At 55.6% G+C, this 23,036-nt stretch overlaps 11 protein-coding genes and 1 non-coding gene across 12 annotated transcripts; 6 read left to right on the top strand and 6 right to left on the bottom strand.

The window, feature by feature from the left end:
- The first annotated feature begins 209 nt into the window (after positions 1-209).
- On the top strand, positions 210-310 carry L226DRAFT_t44. Its single transcript has one exon. It is a non-coding gene; the product is annotated as a tRNA-Gln (tRNA).
- Positions 311-559: 249 nt separating this feature from the next.
- Positions 560-1,478, bottom strand: L226DRAFT_246005 (uncharacterized protein). The gene is made up of 2 exons (XM_067673224.1): positions 662-1,478; positions 560-610 (listed from the first exon to the last, which is right to left on the bottom strand). The coding sequence occupies exon 1, from the start codon at positions 1,271-1,273 to the stop codon at positions 686-688; it is 588 nt and encodes a 195-aa protein (XP_067539862.1). The 5' UTR covers positions 1,274-1,478; the 3' UTR covers positions 560-610; positions 662-685.
- L226DRAFT_456020 (uncharacterized protein) lies at positions 1,394-2,195 on the bottom strand (the record flags this gene model as incomplete). The annotated part of the gene is made up of 3 exons (XM_067675274.1): positions 1,394-1,581; positions 1,635-1,721; positions 1,793-2,195. 3 exons carry the CDS (start codon positions 2,193-2,195, stop codon positions 1,394-1,396), a joined length of 678 nt encoding a protein of 225 aa, XP_067539861.1.
- Positions 2,196-2,267: 72 nt separating this feature from the next.
- On the top strand, positions 2,268-3,599 carry L226DRAFT_531107 (uncharacterized protein). Its single transcript, XM_067680011.1, has 2 exons — positions 2,268-3,273; positions 3,333-3,599. The coding sequence occupies exon 1, from the start codon at positions 2,640-2,642 to the stop codon at positions 3,132-3,134; it is 495 nt and encodes a 164-aa protein (XP_067539860.1). The 5' UTR covers positions 2,268-2,639; the 3' UTR covers positions 3,135-3,273; positions 3,333-3,599.
- Positions 3,600-3,731: 132 nt separating this feature from the next.
- On the bottom strand, positions 3,732-5,557 carry L226DRAFT_531106 (uncharacterized protein). Its single transcript, XM_067680010.1, has 5 exons — positions 5,057-5,557; positions 4,693-4,973; positions 4,565-4,640; positions 4,178-4,506; positions 3,732-4,108 (listed from the first exon to the last, which is right to left on the bottom strand). Exons 1-5 carry the CDS (start codon positions 5,118-5,120, stop codon positions 3,851-3,853), a joined length of 1,008 nt encoding a protein of 335 aa, XP_067539859.1. The 5' UTR covers positions 5,121-5,557; the 3' UTR covers positions 3,732-3,850.
- Positions 5,558-6,444: 887 nt separating this feature from the next.
- L226DRAFT_520265 (translation initiation factor 3, RNA-binding subunit) lies at positions 6,445-7,669 on the bottom strand (the record flags this gene model as incomplete). The annotated part of the gene is made up of 7 exons (XM_067678626.1): positions 6,445-6,464; positions 6,520-6,921; positions 6,968-7,118; positions 7,178-7,348; positions 7,411-7,499; positions 7,537-7,604; positions 7,659-7,669. The coding sequence occupies 7 exons, from the start codon at positions 7,667-7,669 to the stop codon at positions 6,445-6,447; spliced, it is 912 nt and encodes a 303-aa protein (XP_067539858.1).
- A 176-nt stretch (positions 7,670-7,845) lies between these two features.
- On the top strand, positions 7,846-11,062 carry L226DRAFT_557919 (uncharacterized protein). Its single transcript, XM_067683208.1, has 2 exons — positions 7,846-7,940; positions 8,001-11,062. Exons 1-2 carry the CDS (start codon positions 7,918-7,920, stop codon positions 10,804-10,806), a joined length of 2,829 nt encoding a protein of 942 aa, XP_067539857.1. The 5' UTR covers positions 7,846-7,917; the 3' UTR covers positions 10,807-11,062.
- Positions 11,063-11,203: 141 nt separating this feature from the next.
- On the top strand, positions 11,204-13,179 carry L226DRAFT_531102 (uncharacterized protein). Its single transcript, XM_067680009.1, has 3 exons — positions 11,204-11,421; positions 11,494-12,633; positions 12,688-13,179. The coding sequence occupies exons 2-3, from the start codon at positions 11,530-11,532 to the stop codon at positions 12,997-12,999; spliced, it is 1,416 nt and encodes a 471-aa protein (XP_067539856.1). The 5' UTR covers positions 11,204-11,421; positions 11,494-11,529; the 3' UTR covers positions 13,000-13,179.
- Positions 13,070-14,839, bottom strand: L226DRAFT_609780 (uncharacterized protein; the record flags this gene model as incomplete). The annotated part of the gene is made up of 3 exons (XM_067686087.1): positions 13,070-13,768; positions 13,834-14,562; positions 14,629-14,839. 3 exons carry the CDS (start codon positions 14,837-14,839, stop codon positions 13,227-13,229), a joined length of 1,482 nt encoding a protein of 493 aa, XP_067539855.1. The 3' UTR covers positions 13,070-13,226.
- An 852-nt stretch (positions 14,840-15,691) lies between these two features.
- On the bottom strand, positions 15,692-18,904 carry L226DRAFT_609779 (alcohol oxidase). Its single transcript, XM_067686086.1, has 19 exons — positions 18,636-18,904; positions 18,549-18,581; positions 18,378-18,494; positions 18,135-18,316; positions 17,922-18,077; positions 17,774-17,860; positions 17,577-17,720; positions 17,341-17,515; positions 17,251-17,286; positions 17,120-17,199; positions 17,012-17,066; positions 16,905-16,953; positions 16,554-16,845; positions 16,477-16,500; positions 16,346-16,412; positions 16,163-16,289; positions 16,028-16,101; positions 15,847-15,971; positions 15,692-15,787 (listed from the first exon to the last, which is right to left on the bottom strand). The coding sequence occupies exons 1-19, from the start codon at positions 18,703-18,705 to the stop codon at positions 15,749-15,751; spliced, it is 1,932 nt and encodes a 643-aa protein (XP_067539854.1). The 5' UTR covers positions 18,706-18,904; the 3' UTR covers positions 15,692-15,748.
- Positions 18,905-19,368: 464 nt separating this feature from the next.
- On the top strand, positions 19,369-19,980 carry L226DRAFT_609778 (uncharacterized protein; the record flags this gene model as incomplete). The annotated part of the gene is made up of 1 exon (XM_067686085.1): positions 19,369-19,980. One exon carries the CDS (start codon positions 19,369-19,371, stop codon positions 19,978-19,980), a length of 612 nt encoding a protein of 203 aa, XP_067539853.1.
- Positions 19,981-20,419: 439 nt separating this feature from the next.
- L226DRAFT_567431 (uncharacterized protein) lies at positions 20,420-21,846 on the top strand (the record flags this gene model as incomplete). Its single annotated transcript, XM_067684029.1, has 2 exons — positions 20,420-21,448; positions 21,532-21,846. The coding sequence occupies 2 exons, from the start codon at positions 20,420-20,422 to the stop codon at positions 21,844-21,846; spliced, it is 1,344 nt and encodes a 447-aa protein (XP_067539852.1).
- Positions 21,847-23,036: the final 1,190 nt, after the last annotated feature.

Genomic DNA, 23,036 nt, shown 5'->3' with positions numbered 1-23,036 from the left:
TGTTACGAAGCGAACAGTGGGCGAGCCCCACGCTGTGAGCATGGAGTGGTTGCTGAAACTTACACTTGAAGTCATGAAAATTCGTGCTCTGTAGCCCTGCCCATGCCTGGCAGGTCATGACGGTGCTTAGACGAAAGTTAGGTAACTATTTGGCTTGAGTTACTCGCAATGCTCAGATTGAGTCACCACAAGAGCAATGATAATCTCGAGGCGCTATAGTGTAGTGGTTATCACTTGGGATTCTGATATCCTCCCTTGTGAGATCTCGTTGATTGTTCCCAAAACCCAGGTTCGAGCCCTGGTAGCGCCTACGAAGCCGATGGCCGCATTTTTCGTTCGTTTTATGGCGGCCAACCTCGAGGTCCAGATGGAGTTAACTATCTTTGCTCAGCCTTCGAAGCCACACACAAGGCTTAGTTGGGATCGACGAGGGAACATTGCTCGCAAGAGAATGATCGGAGAGAAAGGGTGTATGTGCGGCTAATATACAGATGAACGTTGTGGTAAGTACAAGGCTCGCAGAGCGAGCGTGATGCATACTGGTACGGGGCACACGCGGGCCCACAATACACGCAGCAGAGCAAGAGAGCGTAGACGGCAATAGACTGTCCTGCTCCATCCGATCAGCAAAAGAACCACGGGAGAGTAAACCGGGACAAACGAGAACGATGTGACGGGAGGGTAATTATGGACAGTGGGGCGGCACGACTCGCCGCTCGGGGTGAGACCAAGCACGAGTGGGGTTGATGCGTATGTATGTAGAATGAAATGGAATGGCGGGACGGCGGACGAGAACCCTTGCGCGTGTTTCAGGGAGCGTCCGAAACGCGTGCGGATGGTTGAACGTAGCCGTCTTCCACGCAAGAAGCTGGCGGATGGGGATGGAGCACAAAAAGTCAAGCACGGGCGTGACGGAGCGTACGGTTCGTAACGTGAGCAGATGGGGAAAGTTGATGCAGCCTCGCATCGTTCCGCCGCCGGAGACGGGTGGGGAGGGCGAGACAGGTCCAGTCCGAGGAATTATGGGGCTTTGGACGGCACACGACGTGTGATACGAGGCCGCGCGCCGCCACGTAGGTGACCCGGAGGGTATAGAGTACGCTAGAGGTGACCACGAGACGCGAAAGAGAAGACGACGGATGGACCGCTCAGGACACGGAATCGGAGAGGAGTGAAGCCGAGGGCGCGCTTCGGGACGCAGTCGGGCGCAAGCGAACAGTGAAAATTTGCGGGGTGGTGACAGGAGCGGAGCCGGGGCGAAGACGTGTAGCATGACCAGCCTACGCTTGACCAGCAGGGAAGTTTGCCTAATGCCACCGAGAGTGAATTAGAAACGCGCATAGGCGCGTCTAGGTCGAAGGCAAGTCTCGAGCACTTACCCAGCTCCATCTTCTCAGCAAATAATACACGAAGAGCAGCAACCTGCGTTCTCCTCATCCCCACCTTCTCCTGCGCCCGTAGCAGCACTACGGCGCTTCTTCTTCGGCACGTCCTCTGATGGAGGGGCATATGCTCGGATCGACAAGTGCACAATCGTGGAGGAAGGTGCCGACGAAGGCACTTGAGTAGGGAATGCTAGTTCTGCATGGAAGCACTTAGGCAGACCGCCACGAGGCGCAGATGAGAAGACGCACTGTCAAGAGAATCCTCGTCCTGCAATATCTTGCCCAAGTGGAGTATCCTGAGATACGAGGGTGCCGGAGGTCGCTCATCTTGCCAGTCTGGGTGAACATGAATTAGTCAAGATCACAAGAGCCATACCAATTGAAGAGGGAAGGGCGCAAGAGCTTACCATTTGGCCAGGCATTCCACACGAGCTCCTTGACCCGCCCAACAGTCGTCTCCGGCTCAAATGACATGGTTCTCCGGCGCCCAGACACGAGGAGGAAGGTAAGCGAGACCTGGGGGGTCTGCGGAATAGAATCCTCGCCAGCACCTGCTTGCTCCTCGTCGACGTCGCCATCGTCCACGTCGTCTGTGAAATCGGGTCGTGGAGTGTTCGCGCCGGTACCTCCAGAGAAGTCGACGCGAGTGTATGACGTACGTGCAGATGGGCAGAGGGGTGAGAACGCATCGATGCGTGCGTGGAGGGCGTTCTCGAGGGTCACTGGACCGGGAAGCTGTGTGGAGGGTCGGGAGTCGGGATCAGGGTGCGCGACGAGGGCGGATGGCGAAGGCGGTCTTGGGTCGCTCATGATTGTGACAAGGGGTGAGATGAGGGTGAGAAGCGGGGACGGGGACGGCCAGCGGGAGGAGAAGGTATATATGGCACTGGATTAAACGAGAACGTGGGAGGGTTCGCGTAGCTGTGTGCTCGCCGATCAGCGAGAAGAGATGCAGTGAGGGCGCAGAGGCTAATGATGCGGAGAGGCCTTGGTCGTGCGAGGGTCAGATGGACGTCAAAGCAAGAGGTGTGGAAGCATACCAGACGCTGCAGGAGGAGAGAGAAGACGGAGTGGAAATCAGGCTCGAGTGGGGAAGGTGTCCGTGTGACTGGCTACCCCGCTTTCGGCAATCTACGGGTATTAGCCGGCAAGTAATGGCGCGGGGAGGGCGAGAGAGGGCGCAGGAGAGGATGCACGGGCGAGCAGACTGGCGGCGAGGACGTTGTGGTCGGCGGGGGAGTCGAAGAGGTCGCCATGGACGTCGGCGGGTGCTCTTATATGCGACTCTGCGAAGGGCACCGAGTATGGTACGCAAGATCCCGATCTCACGCGGGCGTCTGGGGCCCCCGGTTCGAGACCCGCTCGAGCCTCCTCTTTGCCCCTTGTCCCGCCTCGCAGTCCCGACTTCTTCCTCGTCGTCTCTCCCAGCCTACTCATCATGCTCACCTTCCCAACATTTCTCCTCTCGCGCCCTCGCCGAAACACATGCGGTCTCGTTGCTTCCGCCCCCCGCCTAGCCACATTCCGTACCGTTCCTTGCACTCCCCCGTCTATCTCGGACAGCCTCCTCTCCCTCCGGACCCAATCGAGGCTCTACCTGGCCGCGATCTTGCGGCTTGGATTCTTCAGACCTGCCAAGGGAGGAACCCCTCCTGCAAATCATCCAATGAGATTAACCGAAGGCGTTCAGTACTGGCTCCGCTGTCAGCCCATATCGGTCTAGCGTTCATCTTAGCGTCCATCGGGTGAGTGCTCTTCTGTCTGGCCTGCACGTTGTTTCTGTGAAGAGGAAGGGCAAAGGTGGTCATATGCAGATGTTGTCCATCATTGATAGAGTCGGTCATGCAGGTTTGGTAGATTTCTGACATGTACAGTACGCCGCGCATCCCTAACAGTCAACGTCTGAGATCGATCCTCCTGTGCTCGAAAACACAGTACTCTACATACTCACTATTTCATCCGTGGAAAGCTTGAGCTTGATTGCTTGGTTCCGCGATATTGCAGTTCTTCACGAGAACGATCATGGGACCCCCTGAGTGTACGCGGTTGTCCCCTGTACTGGCCGCCAGGGTCCCCTGAGTCTTGTAGCTGTCGTGGTTCAGGAGGAGTAGGTAGGTATGTTTAGATCTCAATGGATGCCACCGACGGAAGTGCCGTGTTTTTGGAGCCTGTGCTGTACGTGTCTAGGAGCGTCCAAGGTCTAGAGAAGCGGTTACTCGGAGGTCTGCGAGACCGACGGAGTTCAATGCTAAGGTCGGGTGAACACGGTCCCGGGATTGGCTTGAGAAGGCCGAGACCATCGGGCCGATGGCCTCAAGAGTCACAGACACTGATAGGCATGGCTCTTGGTCGTGAAGTGCATCATTAAGTACTATCTGCTAGAGTACAACAAAACGCCCTGAATGCTGATACAAGAATACAAATGCGATAGCCATCACCGTCTGGACAGAAGCAAGGCCTATAGCTTACACAGGCAGTCTCCCAACGTCCGCCACACCCGCCGTAGAATCAGCGGGTATGTAGGAAATGTCAGGAGGTTTTGCATCTGCTGGTCCAGTGGACGTTTTCTCGACCAGCTCGACTGGGGTGCCTGCACCGGCATCGGTGGTCAAGTAGTCCGCCTGTCCGCGGTAGCTGATCGTAGTCGTGAACAGCGTGCCGGATTCCCGCGTCCACGCCCGCCTTGAGAGGACACGGAGGATAATCATGAGCGGTGAGATGCACTATCCAGCACCGGTCAGCTCTGCCTGTATGCCTATACATACACAAATACAATGAGGGACACAACGCACCGTGAACATCGCATAGAACGAAAACGCATTGGCCACGTCCGAGCCCATCGCATACGTCACCAGATACACCACGCTGAACACCGTGAAAGGCAGCGCGGACTCGACGACGATCGCCGCCGCGCCCGTGTATACCGCCGCGTCCGCGGGGTCGGGGTACGACGCGCGCATGCGGCGCCCGATGTGGATGATGCGGCCGCAGATGAGCGCGGTGACGACGACGTTGAAGGCGATGGTCGACGCGGTGTATGCGGTGACGAAGATGGTCGCGATCCCTGCGAAGTAGTCGCCGTTGGGCTTGCCGGAGCCGTAGAGCACACCGACAGAGAAGACTAGGCGGAGGTTAGATAGTGAGAAGTTGTGGAGTGGACAAGGTAGATTGCGACGTACGGAGAGAGGCAACCCATATCACTGCAGGTAAGGCGATGACCCGCCTACTGTTCCAGATCACGAAACACCGGTAGGTCTACAGCACGTCAGTCTCCATCCAAGACGATACGAGTAAAGAGAAAACTCACCAGTAGTGCATCGCTCATCAAGTTACTCAATACACACGCCGCGATCCCCCACGTCTGGTACCACACCGACGAGTACCTGTCCCAGTACGCGTCGCTCCCGCCAGGGTAGTCCGCGTGCACGATCCACATCATCTGCCCAAAGTACACCTGCGTCGTCCAGTAGACCGTGTTCAGGAGCACGAGCGCAGTGCAGAAGCATGTCAGGAACGTGTCCGTCGACGTGCGCTTCGAGATCGCGAAAATCTGCCGGAGTATCATGTAGTAGAGGACGAGGACGACGCCTGAGGAGAAGTGCGGTGAGTGGCGTGGACGTAGACCAGGGAAGGTACTCGAGGCGAGCGGCGCATTGAGGCTGAAAGCTCACCGTAGAGGATGGCGTTGATGATGTTCGCGACATAGTACGAGTTTTGGAACAGCGATCCTGCCATGAACCGAGGAGTGGACGTGCGAGAAGCAGTAGCGGCGGGCGTGCGGGGACACAGATCTGCACCTTAGCACCTTATACCCTGTCCTGTGAACATGCATGCCAATCAGTAGCCTCGCACCAGCATCGTCTCCACCCTGCCATTCCGGGCGCAACAAAGCAACGCTAACGGCTAGCGAGCGGGATCTGAGCGGATCGGGGTGTACGGGGCAGTAACGTTGCGGTCCGTTGCAGTGCCGTTCAAACATCTCGAAATCGAAACGAACGGCGGACGTCATCCGCAACCGCTGCTACCAGGAAGAGAGCGAAGGACCGCCCAGGGCCCGCAGGCCGCAGCGAATCGGACGCCACAAAGACGACCAATACGTCCGGCATAAGCACACTCGACACTGCGCTTCGCGTTGTCTCCGAGACGATGCGCTGAGGAAGGGCAGGACACACGTGCCGATTTGACGAGTAGAGGCGGAGAAACCCCGCCCGAGAACACGGAGACGGGGCTTCCCTGCAAGTGTCATGGTTAGCTTGGGAGAAGGCAGTTAACGCGTGCCGGTAACTCACTGGTGTGTCTTCCTCCGATGATATATGCAGCACTGGAGCATTGTTAGGCTCTCCCTTTGGCTTGGAGATGCATCGCACCGGACTTGAACGGTGGGTGGAGAGATCAGAGCAGGCCCAGATCTATTGTAGAGGTAGAGACTGGTTGCTGCTAATCAGTCGAACTCGGGAGCTATGTTCATCGATGGGAGAAGCACCCCGGAGTCCCACACAGAAATCTTGCAGGCATGGAGGCAAGAAGTCAGAAGCAGACGACTTCGCATTGATATGCCACTTCGACGATGCAGAGGGAAATCGGAGAAGCCATGTCAGCTAGCGCTGCGGCAACGTTGCAACATATGTATCAATGTGCAGTGTACACCCACCCAGTGTTCTCGAGCTACGTGAAAGCTAATGCCACGCCGACCGGAGAGGCAACGACTCCCTATCCGTGATTCACGGGACGACTATGTAGACGCGGCTTCGGAGCCACTAGCTTGCTCGTGCGCCTTCCGACCCTGAACGCAACCTCGAATCGCCGGGATCTAATGGAGCTTGTGAATAGCAATGACGTGCCTGACAGTGAGTTGAGTCTCGAAGAACCGCATCTTGGAAACCGAACACCGACTGGAGTGTTCCATCTCATAGTCAATGTTGCACGACATATGATGGCGATATGTCCAACACTTACCTCGATGCAAGCAAATCATCCCATGCGACCGCTTCCAAATCCCAGAGCAAGATAGCATGTATTGATACAACATACAACACGCAAGACAGGCACCTCGTGCAAATCACCGCTGTTCCCGCGGTTCTGTAGCGAATGGGATCAATGCCCAAACATCTCCGAGATATAGAAGAGGACGTACGTGACCACTGGATGTTGAGGATAAGGTTGTCATATCCACGACCGTGCATCTTCTCCATCGCCCGCTGTGCAACCGCCTTGTCCTCGAAGCTGACGAATGCGAAGCCCTTGCCTGCTCCCGTCTCGCGGTCGCGACCAACGTACACACGAGCAACGCGGCCAAAGGCGCCGAACAGCTCGCGGAGGTCGTTCTCCTGGGTATCTTCGGAGATGTTCGTGACACGCAGTGTGGGTAGGTCGTCGCGCGAACCGCCGGGTCGCCCCATCGACTCTCCAGGCCCACGACCTCCACCACGCATCGATGGAGGTACGTATTTGCCACCGGTACTTGCAGCTGGGGCTGCGGCGGCGGGCTCCGCTGGAGTGCCCGTGTCGTCCAAGCCAGTCGGGGGCGTATCTAACCCTGCGAGTTAGGCTCTGCAGACATGACGACGACAAGTTGCACGTACCGGCACCATCCAGACCCGACAATGAGTCCTTGTAGGGACATTTTGCGGTGAAATGATCGCCTTTACACAGACGACAGACGACCTTGCCCGCACCGGCCTTCGCAAGGTTGGCCTTGACGGTCTGCTCCTGGGACTCTTCCTTCGCGGCAGCCTTGGTGATGGGAAGATATTGGCACTCTGTACCGTGATGCCAGGGCAAAGGCTACATACCTTGTTACCAGGGCTCAGCTTGAGCCAGACATTCTCTCCAACCGTTGTTGTAGCACGATCGGGTCCAGGCTTGTTCCCCTTCTCCTGACCAAACTTCGCCCATGTCTTCCGCTCCGCGACAGTGTGATCTACAACTGCCTTCTGCAGCACTCGCTTGATCTTGCGCGTGATCTGCACATGGAAGCCTGCTATAGAGGATGTCCGAGGTGACCTCAGTGAATCGTACTACGCACCTTCACTTTCTTCCCCTCATCGTTGATGGTGTACTCAATGGTGGTACGGACGCCATTCTCATCGACAAAGTCTTCAACCTTGGGCTGCTCTGGAAAGGGAGTCTCCGAATAAATACCCTGACAGACCGGTAGCAGAACTTGTCTCACCGAGCTCATTCTCATCGACGTCGTCCGCCCAGGACGTTTTTGGTGCACTGCGCCGCCGTCAGCATCATACTCCCCGCTGCAAGAATGATACCCGGACATACGTGCTGGCCATGGTGATGGTGGGGAGGAGAGGATAGAGACTGCTTACCCTGCCGATGCTCAGCAAGCAAAAATCTGGGCAAGTCACGCCTTTTGTGACGGTACTGACTGATGTGTTTGTAGTCGTGGGAACCCACTCAATTAACAGGGTCACACGCCTTCACCGATATTTCTCCCGAGCCTCCACATCGTCTCAAACATCGTCGACGCCGTCGCACTACACATACTCAATGTATTGAACATACCCTTGGAACACTATTCATGACCACGAACACTGCGGCACCGTGAGCAGAAGGTTGTTAGCTCCATGTTTCGCTATTGAAATCCTGAACGTCCCAATCCAGGAAACCACCAAACGGCACGTCCGTGAATGTCGACGAAGCCTCGCCTACGTTAGCATCTTCCTCCGAAACGTTGAAGACCCTCGAGGAGCAGGAAGATGTCGTCTCCTGGATTAACGACATCCTTGGGGTGTCAGAAGAACCCACGGACACTGAGCGGTCGGCTGCGCTCACCGAGCTAGACCGTCGCGTCTCGCATCTCGTTGGGACACTGGAGATAGCCTCAGAGGATACCTCTGCTGAGGTCGACCGATTGATCGAGGACATTTCCCGCGGTGCGTCTCGACTCACGTACGACCTCCACTTCATGCGCGAGAGTGCGGTGTCACTCCAAGGCATCCTACACACCGTGGAGACGAAGTCGAAGTCCTCCGTTGGCGCGGAGACAGATGCAGCGCTGGAGAAGCTGCATTACCTGGACACTGTGAAGCGGAACATGGAGGCCACGCGAGAGGTGCTACGCGAGGCGGAGAGCTGGAGTACCCTGGAGAGCGATGTCACGTCTCTGCTCGGGGAGAAGAACTACGAGAAGGCTGCGGAACGCCTTTCTGAGGCTTCCAAGAGCATGGTTGTCTTCGAGAATACCCCGGAGTATGAGAGCAGGCGAACCCTCATGGTGAGCTTGCAGAACCAACTCGAGGCCGCTCTCAGCTCCGCCCTCGTCGCCGCGGTCAACTCGCAAGACGTCGCGGTGTGTCGCAACTACTTCTCCATTTTTAGGAACATCCAGCGCGAGTCAGAGTTCCGCAACTACTACTACGGTTCGCGACGCGGTCCCCTCGTCGAGGAGTGGCAACGTGCTCAGTTGCGCGACTGTGACCTGGGATCGCCTATTGAACCATCGTCCCTTACATTCGCGACCTACCTCCCCTCTTTCTACTCTGCCTTCATCGCCATCCTCCAGACCGAGCGAACGTCTGTTCCTGCCATCTTCCCTGACCCCCGACCGACCCTCTCCGCTCTCATCACCTCAACATTGTCAGCACTCCAGCCATCCTTCTCGCAGAGACTTGAGGCGTTGTCCACGCATTATGGTGCCATAGCCTTACCGCAACTGATCGCCGCCTATCGTGCGACCGAGGACTTCGCGGTGGCCACGGACAAGATCATGGAGAAAGTTAGCTATGCTGCACCTATCTCCGGCGATGGCGAGAAGCCACCTGGTGCGCACTTGCGCCGCCGGTCTTCCGCCCGGATGTCGTTGTCGATGTCTCGGCGTGTGGGGTCACATCGTGCGTCCATCAGTGGGACCGGCGCACTAGCCCCTCCTACGCTCGACTGGGACCAGGAGCTCTTCGAGCCGTTCGTCGACTTCCAAATTGACTACGCGGCGCTGGAGACACGTCTTGTGGAAGATGCCCTGAAGAGCGCTTTGTCAGTCGAGACTCGGGGTCGGGTCGACCATGCACGTCTGTTACGAGAACGGGCGGTCGATATCTTTGGGGTCGCGGAAGAGGCTATCACGCGATGTACAGCGTTTACGCATGGGTATGGCGCGTTGGGCCTCGTACAATCCGTCGACCGTCTTTTCGCCGCATTCGCTGAAGCTTCTAAGGCGGAGATCAGCTCACGGCGGAGTGGTCAGACTGGCCAGTCCTTGACCGCGTCTGCATCAGGCGAGGACCTCTCCGACCTCGATTACACTGCGGACGACTGGGCAGACATCCAGGCGCTGCTCCATTTCCTCGAAGCCGTCCGTACGTTCCTCGATCGCATGGTCATGTTCGAGTCAAAGCTACGGTCCAGTCTCATCCAGATGTCAACATCTCTGCGTCAGCAGCGCAGCGATCCTGCCGGCGTGTTCATGTCCGGCGCCAACAGAGGGAAGCTTCAGCTACTCATGCAGTCCAGCCTGAACTCAAGTGAGCTGCAAGAGCTGTTGAACAAGATTGACCCGGAACCATCTGGTCCACAAGCAGGGTCAAGGAGCGACGTGTTTTTGGCGCCGACGCCCCCTACGCCCGATCCTCGTCGGTCACCCCACGCCTTCCCCATGGGTTCCCTTGTTCCTGCTGCGCCCCTCCTACTCAGCGCTCGCAGTGCCATCTCTGACCTTGCCAGAACTTGCCAGCAGTCACTGCAAGACACGATCTTGTCACCGCTGCACAAGTATCTTGCCTCCTACGCGTCATCGTCGTTGTGGGCAACTCCGGGCGACCCAAAGGCGAAACGCGGTGCCACCAGTGGCAGCGCCATCAGCGAGGTCCAAGTCCCGACGTTCTCGCTGTCACCGAGCAACACCATGCAGCACGTCGCTGAAGGTTTGCTCAACCTTCCACGCTTGTTCGAAGTCTATGCAGACGATGATGCCCTCGCGTTTTCGCTGGAGACCCTTCCATTCATCAGCACCGAGTTCCTGCGCGGTCTGGCAGAACCAATTCCTGACGCAACTCTATCATCGTCTGGCATCTCGCACAGCCGTCGATCTCCATCCCTGTCCCTCAAGGCAACTTCGGTGGCCACAGGCGGGGCCTCGGCGGCTGTCCCTCCCACCCTTTCCCCCGAGGCAGTGTCTGCCGCATGGCTCTCCTCCTTAGGACTATCGCTCGTTTCACACTTGACATCGGACGTCCTACCGCACGTCAGCAAGCTTACACCGGCCGGCGCTGCCCAGCTCGCGTCTGACTTGGGCTACCTGTCGAACATCGTGATGGCTCTGAACGTCGAGTCGCCCGACCTGGAGAAATGGAGAGAGTGGGTCGACGTCGATGACTTTGATGGGCGGCAGAAGCTCAGGGAGGCAATCGCGCCAGGAGAGAAGGAGGATGGGGTGATGACGACGGTGGCGAGGTTGCGCGGGTGGGTGTAGAAGAGGGTTCGAACTGTAGCACTGCGTCTCCTCAGGCATGCAACTTGATGCATGCTAAGCCCCGTTTTTAGCCAACGTCTGAACGAGGTGGTGCATGGACTGACTGTGTGGTCTGCGATGTTTATCCTATTGATATTGGACGTACTTACAGTGGTGTTTGTCGTCTCACGATATCTCTTCGCACCCGGTCGACGTCTCCTTCCCTGCTAACCATATCTCGTGCAATTCAATCCAAGAAGGTTGTGTATCTGCCGACGTTACTGTGTCAAGGACACCAGGAACGGCTTGATTGAGATTTCCCGATAGGCCGCTTAAGCTGAAGCTCCTGCCGCCATATTATTACTATTCAGGATTTGGGCTCGTATTTGATAGACAACTCTCACCATGCGATCCTGAACGGGAATCCGACTCCCATTTCCTTGTGCTTTAGTATCTGTACCCCTTCAACTTGAATCAGCGGTGTTGCGGGAACGTCGCTGAAGTCACGCGGACTTCCGTGCCACTGCCACTGCCTCTTCAATCCAAAAGCGAAGTGTTCTCAGCAACCACTCGTTCAGCAAGCACCTTGGTCACTGTCAGAACCTACAGGATTCGCTGTTATTGTACTCATACGAGGTACGTTCGTTCGTTGCTTGCTTTCGATCAACTTGCATCACTGTATCATGGAGCTCAACATGCAATTGCCAGCCTGCCGCTCGAATTCGAAGTCCCACGACCACGACCATGCATATCCTGGACCTCCCATTCGATATCTTGTCCCTCATCCTCGAGATGATGTCGCGGAAAGATACGTTACAGCTGGTACAAACTTGCCGCCGGGCATATGATATTGCCATGCCACGGATCCTCTCTTCGATAGTCCTCGGAGAGAACCGCCCGCCCGGACTGCGATTCGGGCCTATACCCCCCCTTCCCATGAGGGGCTCACAGCAGCTCTCCATGTTGACGACGTTCCTGCTGTCGGATGTGGAGAAGTGGCCGACCTGTATCCACAGCCTCACCATGCATCCTAACGCTTTCGGCTGTCCTCCGCAGCCCGGCCGACTCTTCTCTCAACGCGACTACTCCGGTGGACACCTCTTCGCTGAGACTCTCAGGAATGCCCGCAATCTGCACAGCGTGGACATAGGCGATGTGGAGGTTCTTCTCCAACAATGCCCCTCCTTCGAGAGCGTCCTCTGCGGATTTGGTCAGCTAGACCGAGTCAAATTCTCCGGGCTTGGTCCCCTTTTCGCTGCGATGCTGACAAGGATGCGGAGCCGCCTGCGAAGGATCGAACTCCATGGTGTCGGGACACACATCCAGACTATCCTCCATGCCCTGAGGCCTCACGCAGCGACCGCCGAGATGCTCGCACTCGAAGGGTGCTTCTCCCCACCAACGGGGCTCGAGATCTCTGTCTTCCCCCATGTGCATACGCTCGTGCTCGGAGGTTACGCTCCCCCTCTCTCGACGATGTCAATGGCGTTCCCCAATGTCCGCATCGGAAGATTCCACAACTTCCGTCCGTCCGGAAAGGCTACGACGGCCGTCGAGTGGGTAGAGTGGCCGAGCCTCGACACCATCGAGATTTCGGCTCTTCTCCCACTGACCTCCCCAGTCCGATATATTCGGTTAGGTCCTGGACTGATCTTGAATCCGCATACCCCTCCGGAGACGGTAGCGAGTCTCCTCAACATACTGGGGCGTACCCAACCGGTGGTCCTTTCGTTCATGATCAGCGGTATACCTCCCGGATTCTTCGACGGCCTCACCACCGAGGTCAGAAGTGTACGGTATCTGGAGATGACGCGGATCAACACGTTCCGCGATGGTGTGGGGCTATTCGTGCGTAACTAATTTTTGCTCTGTTTTTCGCTTTTGACTGAAATCCCGCTGTAGCTTGCAGAGGCCCTCAACGGCATATCCACCCTACCGCTCGTGGCGGTTAGTTTGGGCCGCATTCGCGGGCTCGAGCCATCCCTCAACGAGATGGACGATCAAGCGGCCACATCAATCGCGAACATGCTGCCAACTGTACGATTTATTGGCTCTTTCACCGACTCGGACGTTCTACCGGACTGCAGAAGTCGGAGATGGTTCAGAGTCACCTCGAGACCATCTGAAACCGTTCGGCGCGTTGAGGAAGTTCCCCGACAAGAGGTCGAAAGTATTACCTCATTTTTAGAAGCCTTGGACCGCGGAGCGGAGTAACAATTCTATGGCACTGTATGCTCCCGCTTTACGGAATGGTTCATAGCGCAGTAACGAACGTACACAGGTGCTTACGATCCGGTGCGAAACTAATGAGTAGTGGATAAGCATACAGTAACGTAAACGAGTGTGCATGCAGAGTCAATCCCAAGCATTATATAAATCTCCGAGTCCCATCTCTGAAGCGTCGACAGTCTCAGTAATACAATGTACGCTGATATTCCATGTCAAGGCCCGTGTATATGCGCATAGGACGGAGGGAGCGTCTCAACCTCGTCGTACTCTACAGGGGTCCACGTTTGGGAATCTGCTTCACCCAAAGGCCCACCTGCAAGGCGTATCCCAGCATCTCGCGAATATCTCACCATCCGAACATTCGGACCCATTGACGACCCGCTGGAAGGGTTGCTTCCTGAGAAGGTTGAGTCCGCGAAGGAGGAACGAACTCCGTCCGTGAGAGCACCCATCAGAGCAGAGGTGCCGGATGGGCGAGAGTCGGGCGCGCTGGGAAGTGGGCGTCGCGCGCCGGGGACAGCAGGGCTCGGGCTAGGGCTCATGCCTGATACGCGTGTAGAGGAGGCCTGCTCTTCCAGGAGCTTCGCAAGGGGTTGGAGCGTGCTTTCTCCCGGGGCCCCTTGGGGGTCTTCTGGGTCTGCGGAACCTGCGTTTGGGGCGTTCATTCCGAGCAGAGGGACTCCGGAGTGCGGCGTCTGTGGAGGGCTCAACGGAGCACGATCCTTAGACAGCTGGGATGCAGGTAAGCCTAGTTCTGTCCATATGGTGATGCAGGGTTAGCTCATCGTGAGGAATCCGGGCGATCCGAGGACTGCTTACCGGGAGCAGTGGCAAACATCATGTTCGGAAGAGGCTGCTCGCGCAGTCTCAACCGCACGCGGACCCACCACAGGGCCGCGAACAACAGTGCTATCAAACCCATTACCCCTACCACTACCCCAATGATGATCGGTGTGCGGGAAGACGATCCCGACGATGCGTTTGCAGGCACACCTAAGGCAGTTGGGACACTGTCACCCGTCGAGGACTGGGCAGAAGTGGTAGTGAAGGAGTTCGTCGAGGACGAGTCTGAACTGGACGTCAACCCCGAGGACGAGGGCGAGGACGTCTGATCCATCAGCGGGTTCGTAGTCGAGGTTCCTGCACTGGAAGAGGTTGTTGTGCTAGAAGGTGGTGACTGCGACTGGAGTGCAGTTGAGCGAGAACTGCTTGTCTGGGGTGAAGAGCTTGACGTCGAGGGACTGTGTGTGCTAGACGTGGACGTGAACGTCGAGCTCGCATCTCCTCCTCCACCACTACTAGGGATGGAATCGGCGGTTGTGAACTGCACATAGTCCAGCCAGAATATCGCACCGAAGTTCGTGATTGTGATGTGGTGTTGCGACGGCGCGAGCGACGGAGAAGTATAGACAAGATTCTGGTACGTGATCTCTGGAACGAAGTCACTCGTGGTCCACAGAGTGGAAGGGCCCCCGTCGATGGAGAAGGATACGTTGGTGAGATAGGTCCCTGACGGACGTCGAGTGGCGAAGACCTGGATCTGTGTACCTGCCGGTGGTAAGGAGGGGTATATACTTAGTCAGAGGTGCTGTAGGTTGCGGCTACGAGACTCACCAATAAAGTCAAACGCCACACTGGCACCACTCTGATTCGTCCAGGTATCATGGTGCCCGAAGGTGTTGGGATCGCCATCGGGCACCCATAGTCCAGAGTAGAACATGCCAGCATCAGTGTCGTCCGCGGTAGCCACCCCAGCCAAGGCGATAGGAATGAGTGATGAAGTGGTCAATAGGACGTATAACCAGCTCCACCAATAGCGCAGCATCTTGAAAGGAACATGAAATGAAGAGTGCAAGTCGGGTGGAGCGGAGGTAGAGGGAATGAAGCAAGGGCATGATTAGCCGACAGAAGGGGATTGTTCTCACTGCCAGGCCAGGGTCGGAACATCAGGTCTGCATCAGGTCCCGAGTCTTAGGCGGGATGCCATAAGACATCGAGAGACTATGCCCTCGGGACAGGCAAGTCTTGGATACCCGCGAAAGCCCGGTCGGGCGCTGTTGGCCCATCAGCAGGAAGCCGGAAGTAGTCCCTGATTGAGTACGCACCAATTCTCCACACTCACCAGCCACGAGTACATAAAGCAGTTGAAATATGGCCGGTGATACTGAAGATTAGACTTGAGCTGAAGCCTCACGCCCATATGAGTTGGGAGGGTCGTTGTTTTCGCTCTACATCGTGATGTCAGAAGGCGGCTGCGACTCCGGAGGAGGTTCTGAAACGTTACCTGTGATGACGCTCAATTTGATCCTATGACTGAAGGAAGGGCCATCAGTCTCTAGCAAGGTCAGTTGGAGGTGACCATCCTCTAACGTGATGTTGTGGTCGTGGGCAACATACGCGCGGCCTCTATTCGTCAATTCATAGTTATCTCCGAGCTCACACGATACACGCAACATACCTCTATCGGGAGATTTCTCCGGACTTAACAGTCGGAGTTCGTTGCTTTTGTTCGTATGCTGGAAAGTACGGTTTGTGCTACCGATAACTGCGGAAGAAACATCGGCAAATGCGGACTCTAGGGAGACGGTACCTTCACATCGAGCACCTCACACCTCGGTAAGACTAGCTCAGTCCAGTGAGCATTTAACAATATATCTGATGCTCCTTAGATAAGGATGACAACGACAAGATTCCCTGTTTGGCCACTGGTACTGTCCGACTCCGAGGGCGACGGTCAGTATCCGAAAATCCGCCCCCTGATGATATCAGAAGCCTGTAGTCGCATCGCCGCACGTCAGACAGGACCCTTCGCCGACGCTATACAGTGCTTACCCTCTCTGCAATCGCATACACTGTGGATTGGGGATGCGTCGCGATGAGCATCGGCATAAGCGAAGCATCGACGACGCGCAAGTTGTCTGTGCCGTGGACCTTCAAGGTGAGGGGATCAACGACACCTGCAAGCATGTAAGCATTCAGTGTTTGTACCACCTGATCAGGTATTATGCCTCACCTCCAAGCTCTCTAGGTAACATGGCTGCCGTACCGATGGGATGGTAGGTCGTCGTAAGGAATCCCTTCGTGAACCTGGAGATTCAATCGCAGATGTTTCAGTACAGGAGGATATTTCCAGAAGAACGTCACTGACTCTATCCAGTCGGCATCGGTGGTGACATTGGCTCCTGGAGAATGGTCGCTAACCACGAGGGCGTTCAGTGGTTCGGTTTGAGTGATTGTCCGGGCAAGCTTCACACCCTGGAGCGCCAGCTGTCTATCTAGAAGGATACGCAAGTTGCAGATCAGTCATCAACCCTTATAAGCCCACCCTCACCTATGTCGTTGTCGAGGTAACTAGGGTCTATCTGCGGTGACGCCAGAGGATCGCTAGTGTTGACGTGCTACACAGAATGAAGATGTTCAGGATCGAAACGTGCTAAAGTGCGATAAGCTAGCTGTATTTACCACGGATCCACGGCTGAACGGATGCTGCACCCATCGTCAGTGATAAACACCAACGGGAGACGTGGAGATATCCATACCATGAGACAGGTGTACACCGTGATGTATGCAGAGCCAGGTGCAGGAGCCACCCTCGTCCTTCCTCCTCCAGGGAACATGATGAACTCGACATTCGCCACATCGTCTGCCGTCAGAAAGTCGCGTGTAATCCGGTGTTGCCTTCGAGCGAGAGGCGATGTCCCCGGCGCATTAATCAATTTCGTCGCATCGTCCTGAACCGTCGACAGCAGTTGGGAAGAGATGAGGTCCTTGAGCGGGGAAAACGTGAGGACAAACTGCACGTTCGCAAGCAACCCTGTTCCACTCTCAGCACTTGAAGGACGTGTGTCATTCATCGCGAGCGGAAGTGAGACGGAAGGAGGAATACGGACTATTCGGCCTCCTGCGAGGCATTGAAGGTCACATTGTTCCTGAGCAAATCTGAAAGACAATAGCGTGTAAGAGCGCAGCAGCATGTCAAGGGTTGAAAGATGCATACCATATGTGAAGAGCGTGTTCTTAACTTCGAAGTCTTGCGTGAACGAGGGATGGTCCTGCCAGTCTGGAGATCGTATCTCAAGGACCGACGACTAGGCTGAGACCTCACCTGCAAGTTTTCGCCGACGGCCGGGAGATCGATCAAAGTCTGAATCCCAGCCTCCCTCAATATCTCCGGGTTCCCAATACCTATCGAAAGCATCAGCATGCCGTCAACGAGTTGACCACCTCGACACTCGCCAGAAAGTTCAAGTAAGTGTGGGGTACCAAAAGCACCTGACCATCACGACGCGCATAAGCCAAGGCGCGATATGGACACGAATCACATACCTCCAGAGAGAATGACCTCCTTCCGCGCAAATATCCTGCCCGTAGTGCCCGTGCTATTCACGGCGACCACATCAACGCTGGATGCCCGCATCTGCCCCAAGCCTAGCAGTGATGAGAGGAGCGACGAGAAGAGAGACAGTAGACTGTCTCCAAGGTCGAAGTTGATCTTCGTGGCCTACCGTACGGAGAGTCAGGTTATGCGAATCCAACATGCTGTAGAATCCAGCCAGGCTTACCTGAGTGCTGAGGAAGACGGTCAAGTTCGGTCTGTCCGAGCTCATGTTAAAATATGTGCTGGCCGCGTAGGAACGCTTTCCGATATTCTTCACTCGGTCGATGGCAACCTCTGTGTTGTAGACCCCAGTCGCATTCCCCGTGTACTAAAATTTCTTAAGTCAGCTGTCCACCTTATGGGATTCACTGAGGGGCTCACAGGATCGCTGTTGGTCGGGACACCGATGCTGTTGATGGCATCAACGTAGGGAATGGTAACGTTGCTGTATATCACGTTGTACGACGGCTGTCCAACTACCTGTTAGTATATGTGTTGCCAACACACAGCGCGTCCCGTTTCCTCTCACCTGTACAGGTCCAGCACGACCATGAAAGGCGTCGAAGTTCGCTTCCGATGGCTGTGAGGTCTGAGGGAAGATATCCGCCTGTAGTTGTGGTGCCACAGTCTCCGACTTCTTGAAGTACGGAAGCAGCGAGTTCCAATTCCAACCCGTTGCGCCCAGCTACTGCCGTCGGTCGAACACGCGTCGCAGGCACGAGCCACCTTCGGGAGCACTCACCTGTTCCCACGCGTCGTACTCCCTCTGCGATGCCCTGTCCCACACGATGAAGTTCAATCCGCTCGACCCTCCAAGCATCTTCCCTCTGGGCTGCGGAAGGATGGCGTTGTCGAGATTGACCTGCGGTGTGGTCACGAACCGCCAGTCGAATGCAGGGTTGCCAAGGGCTCGAGAGAATAATTCTAAAGCAGAGATAACTTGAATATCAATGATGACTCCGACTACGCGACGGTGCGTATCTACCTGGAGTATCAACCAGTGGTTCGTTGACGTGATGGGGACCGGCTTCAATCACAGCTACGGTAGTGCCGGGGTCTTCACTCAGCCTTGTCGCTACGACAAGTCCCGCAGTCCCACCACCTAGAAGTGATCCCTGAGCTCAATATATGAGAGAGCCACGGTCAGTGAGCATACCTATGACAACGTAATCGAATGTTTTGTGCCCCGCTTCCGATCGTGAGAGCGTTAGCGTGTGCAAAGGCGATCTGAGTATCGACATACCGGGAATTGCTTTTATGAAATTCAAGAGGGAGGCAAGTGCTGCCAGACGCAAGAGGTTGAGGCGTCCCATACTGCGGTGAGGCTCGGGATGTCTCTCCAGTGACCTGTCCCCATCCTATATACTGACTACCGCGGGAACGGCATCTATGTCAGCTAACATCGACGGGAACTATAAAAGAGTCCAGCGTTCGGAGCTCCGAACGCGACCCAGACTTGCGGCATGCAGACCATATGCCGCGAAGTTCCAATCCAACGTGCCGACTCAACAACTGTATGTAGCAAGTACGGTGAGTAAGTGAGCCTGCGAACCTTGCTCAATACTGTTGAAGCCAGAGATGTGGAGAATACTCACACGATCGAAAATCTGCTGTGGCTTGCGGACGTCTGGTCGCACGAAGTACCTTGCGCGGGAGAGGCACTGATATAGCTGGCGACTCAAGCATGTACGGCTGTCCTTTCCCGCAGCAACGAGGCAACGAAAGGTTCCGACAAATTGTGCCCCCCTATGTGGCAATATTTGAGGTGCAGATATCGGTATATTATAAGGGCGTGATGAGAGAACAAGATTTGTAGCAAGCTTTGTGGACGAGGATGGAGAGAGAAGCGCGGGCCGACTCCGTCCTCTGCGTATCGCTCGCGTGGCTTTCGCGTGAGTGCACGATCACGTTACTTACAGAACGCGACTCCAGGCCTGGTTAGCGCCCTTCAACTCTCCTACGACTCTACGACGACCATGCAGAACACGGTTATCCTTCCTGAGATATGTCATGACATGTTCACTCTGGTTTGCACTGGTGGCGCAACAGACCTAAGTCTCGTCCTCTGCCGCAAACACTTTCATGCTCAATCCTCGCGCGTCCGCTTCCACACATTGACACTCTCATCCATCGCATCGCTCGAAGGATTCCTCGCGTTCACCCGTACGCGTCCCGATGGTCAGAAACCTCTCTTCCGTCATCTGTTACTTGCATTACTGCGTCGCAAACTCGTGCAGGCCCACAAGTTAGGAACACGAACCCGAGAGACAGACAGACCGGTCGTGAGCCAGGATCAGCTCGAGAGGAGCAAGGCCTTGCACATGCGCTTCATCAACGCCGCGAGTGAGCTCGTTCTCATGGTGTCCCCGACGCTACGCACACTCTCCCTCACAACCACCTATTCCCACCCTCTCGTTCCGTTTCCATGCGACATGCCCGTGCTCGAAGAGCTCTCCCTCTTGGGCAGCAACTCAATCACAGGTCCAGACCCGCCCATGCTCCCCTCGCGCAAGCGCTTCCATCTAATCCCGCAGTCCGCGTGCACAGACATGAAGGAGCTGTTGTGGAGCCGAACTGGAAGCTCTTGACCGTGACAAGGCAAGGGATACCGGCAGTTCAGACGGGCGAAAAGTTGAGCAAAATACGCCGCCCGTGGATACCTTTTGTTTCGTTTCAGAGACAATCGTCAAGGTTTCCTCTTGCCTTGAAAAACGGCCAAAAGGTAACCTCGTGCGGCGTCTTTTCGCTCATTTGCACCTACACCTTTTGGCCGGTCGGAAACGCTGAAGATTCCTGCCGTGTGAACGTTTCAATCTTGATCTTGATGAGTCCGATCGCGCAGTGATATCGGCTCCTTTCTGACCACGACCACGACCAACGTTGGTCAGACATGTTGGAATTCACGTAGAATACCGTCTGTGCCAACCTCTGTGAGTACTCTTCTAGCAATCTGACCGGCCTTCGTCTTGCTCATTCACCCGGCTGTCCAACTGATGCTTCATCTCAGCTGTGGAATCTGTTCTCCAAATGAACGTACTCGAACTTCCTCAAGACGTCTTGCTACCGATCGTCGAGTTCCTCACACAGCACGACGCTGCGCAGCTCGCCAGGGCCAGTTGGGCTGCCCACGCTCTCGCGATGCAGCGCGTGCTCTCTGTCGTAGAGCTGGGCACGGCGAGGCCGCGGAAAGAACTTGCGGGGCACTTGCCCCACGTGGTCTCCTTTACTTCGCTCGTCCTGAGAACCCCCAATGTCTATGCACACCATATCAAGTCGCTCACACTGCATTCGGACGCTATTGACCCATGGTCTAAGGGCGACGTCGCTTATGTACCATTGTTGGTGGAAGTCTTGGGGCACGCCTCGAATTTGCGAAAGCTAGACTTGTACCAAGCCGAATCCCTTTTCGACATCTGCCCCGCATTGTTCGACGTCATCGCGAGCCATGACAGGATTCAGGCCCTCGAGCTGAGGCACTTCGGCAAGAAAGCTCTATCTCTTCTTGCCCGTATGAAGTCGGGTCTTCAAGAGATTGCGCTGGAGGACTTCGCCGACTATTCATTCGACTTCGCCTGCCTTCGGTCGCACATGGCCACGCTCAAGGTCTTCCGGATCAAGAGGGCGGTGACTATTCTTCCCCCGTGTGACAGCGACATCTGGGACCAAGTACACACGCTGGATCTCCACACAAGTTACGACTACACCCCTGAGGTTGTCACCTCATTACCTCGAGCATTCCCACAAGTTCGAGTCCTGTCGATGCAGCAGCACTCATCCCGTCCCCTCCTGACGCCGCCGATCGCATGGCCAAGCATTGAAGCTTTAAGGCTCTCCCACGTGTGGTTGAACCTGATCACTCCTGTCCATCTTCTACACCTAGGCGAAGTCGATGTTAATAGAGGTTTTCCGCTCCAGTGCTTCGAACACCTGCAACCTGCTGCCCTCACCCTGGACATGCAATATAACTGGCTTCAAAGCATCCGCGCTGCCTCGAACGGCCTTCGTAAGCTGCGGTATCTGCAGCTGCAAAATTCGCCATATTTGAATCACAAATTCGTGAGTCGCATTCATCCATAGTCATTGCGCATACACTGACGTCTTCGCCGCTGTCACAACGGCTCTCGCATAATCATGTATAGTTGCGTAAGCTCGAGGAGCTCGCAGAACTGCATCTGCCCCTCGTCGCCATCTCGATGAGCACGTATTTTGTGCACGAGAACATAACAAGAGATGTTGCCACCTTGTTTCCCACTGTCGAACTGGTCGGTTTCGGCTACTACCGGACTCGGTGTGACCTAGATATGCTTCACTTCCCCCCGGAGAAATGGTACCGTGTAGGACGGAAGCCGGAGACCGAAGGCGCGGATAGCTTTGTCATCGAGGAAGCCCACCCCACCGAGATCGCAGGGATCAACAAATATGTGGAGAATATAGGCGTCTTCGCCACCAAGTAGCTGACTGTCACAACTTGAAGATCGAACGCTTTCGCACTCGTCGATATCGTCTACTCCGGCTCTGCCCACCCAGGCTGCCGCACCACCTCTCCTCACTCTGTTTCTTTGCTCTCCGGCCTCATCCATTGCCAACGTCAAAATCTCCCCATCGACCGGCTCATGCGTCGGCGCAGCCGTCCCGCGTCGTCTCAATCCCGAGAGTCGTTCGGACGCACGCATGCCCTTCTCCCTTCTTGGCCCCATCACTCTCAAACGCGTCAACGTGTTCCCATGCTCGTCCTTCTTGCCACCCTTCCAAAGTTCCCTGCCCGGAACCGTTCGCGGTATCCTCCGTCACCAGTTTGTCTCGTCAGCTACTTTCTTCTCCCTCGCCCCGGCTCTGTACGTACAACTGAAACCCTGTAGCCCTGTATGGATCTGGGTCTAGCATCCGTTCAAGTAAGCTGGCTCATCCTGCCTAGTCCTGTTACTGTATGCGTTCAGGTTGTGGTACGGTCGGCTGGCAATGAGCTTGGTTCGTCTCCACACGCTCGGGATGTTTACATATGCAGCATACTACAGCCCCAGCTTCTTGCTCTATCTGTGCATTCATGATCCTATAGCAACATTGCACTCAGGTACTGTCTCTCGGATCCGTATACGTCAATTGATATCACCGTCATGCATTAATATTCATGATAGCAGTGTCGCCCTAAACTCCCCTCCTGCAGCCAGTGCCACATCGATCGCTCCTCCGAGCTCTCGACAGTTTTATATATCCATGAATTTGAAGCCACTGGCATTGAGGACATTGATGCCAGGCGACTTGAGTAGCAAGACGACCACTGTAGTACAGGATTCCTCGAGGACGACAGCGATCGCGTCTTCGGCGCATCAGCGCGCAGCGGGCATTGTACGGCCATCGTGAGGTACGGTATCCGCGCTGTTGGACGTCGAGGAGGCGGGGACTCAGACCCAGTGAGAAACCGTGCATTCTCCCGTGATCTAAAGTTATATGTAAGTATCTATAGCTATCTGAGTTATCTTGAATTATCTGATTAAAGCTTTGGCGTCTATTTCGCGTGTTCAGTTCCAACTGCGAGAGCAAATCCGAGCTCATTTTGAAGGAACAACAGTCATACAAACTCACAAACTACAACTTTGAATGCAAAATCAGTGTGCGATTGCCTCACAACGACATGACGTCAAAT

The sequence above is a fragment of the Lentinus tigrinus genome, assembly GCF_003813185.1.
Source record: "Lentinus tigrinus ALCF2SS1-7 unplaced genomic scaffold L226scaffold_4, whole genome shotgun sequence".
Classification (NCBI taxonomy): Eukaryota; Fungi; Basidiomycota; class Agaricomycetes; order Polyporales; family Polyporaceae; genus Lentinus; species Lentinus tigrinus.
This window is presented reverse-complemented; position numbering and strand designations above follow the sequence as displayed.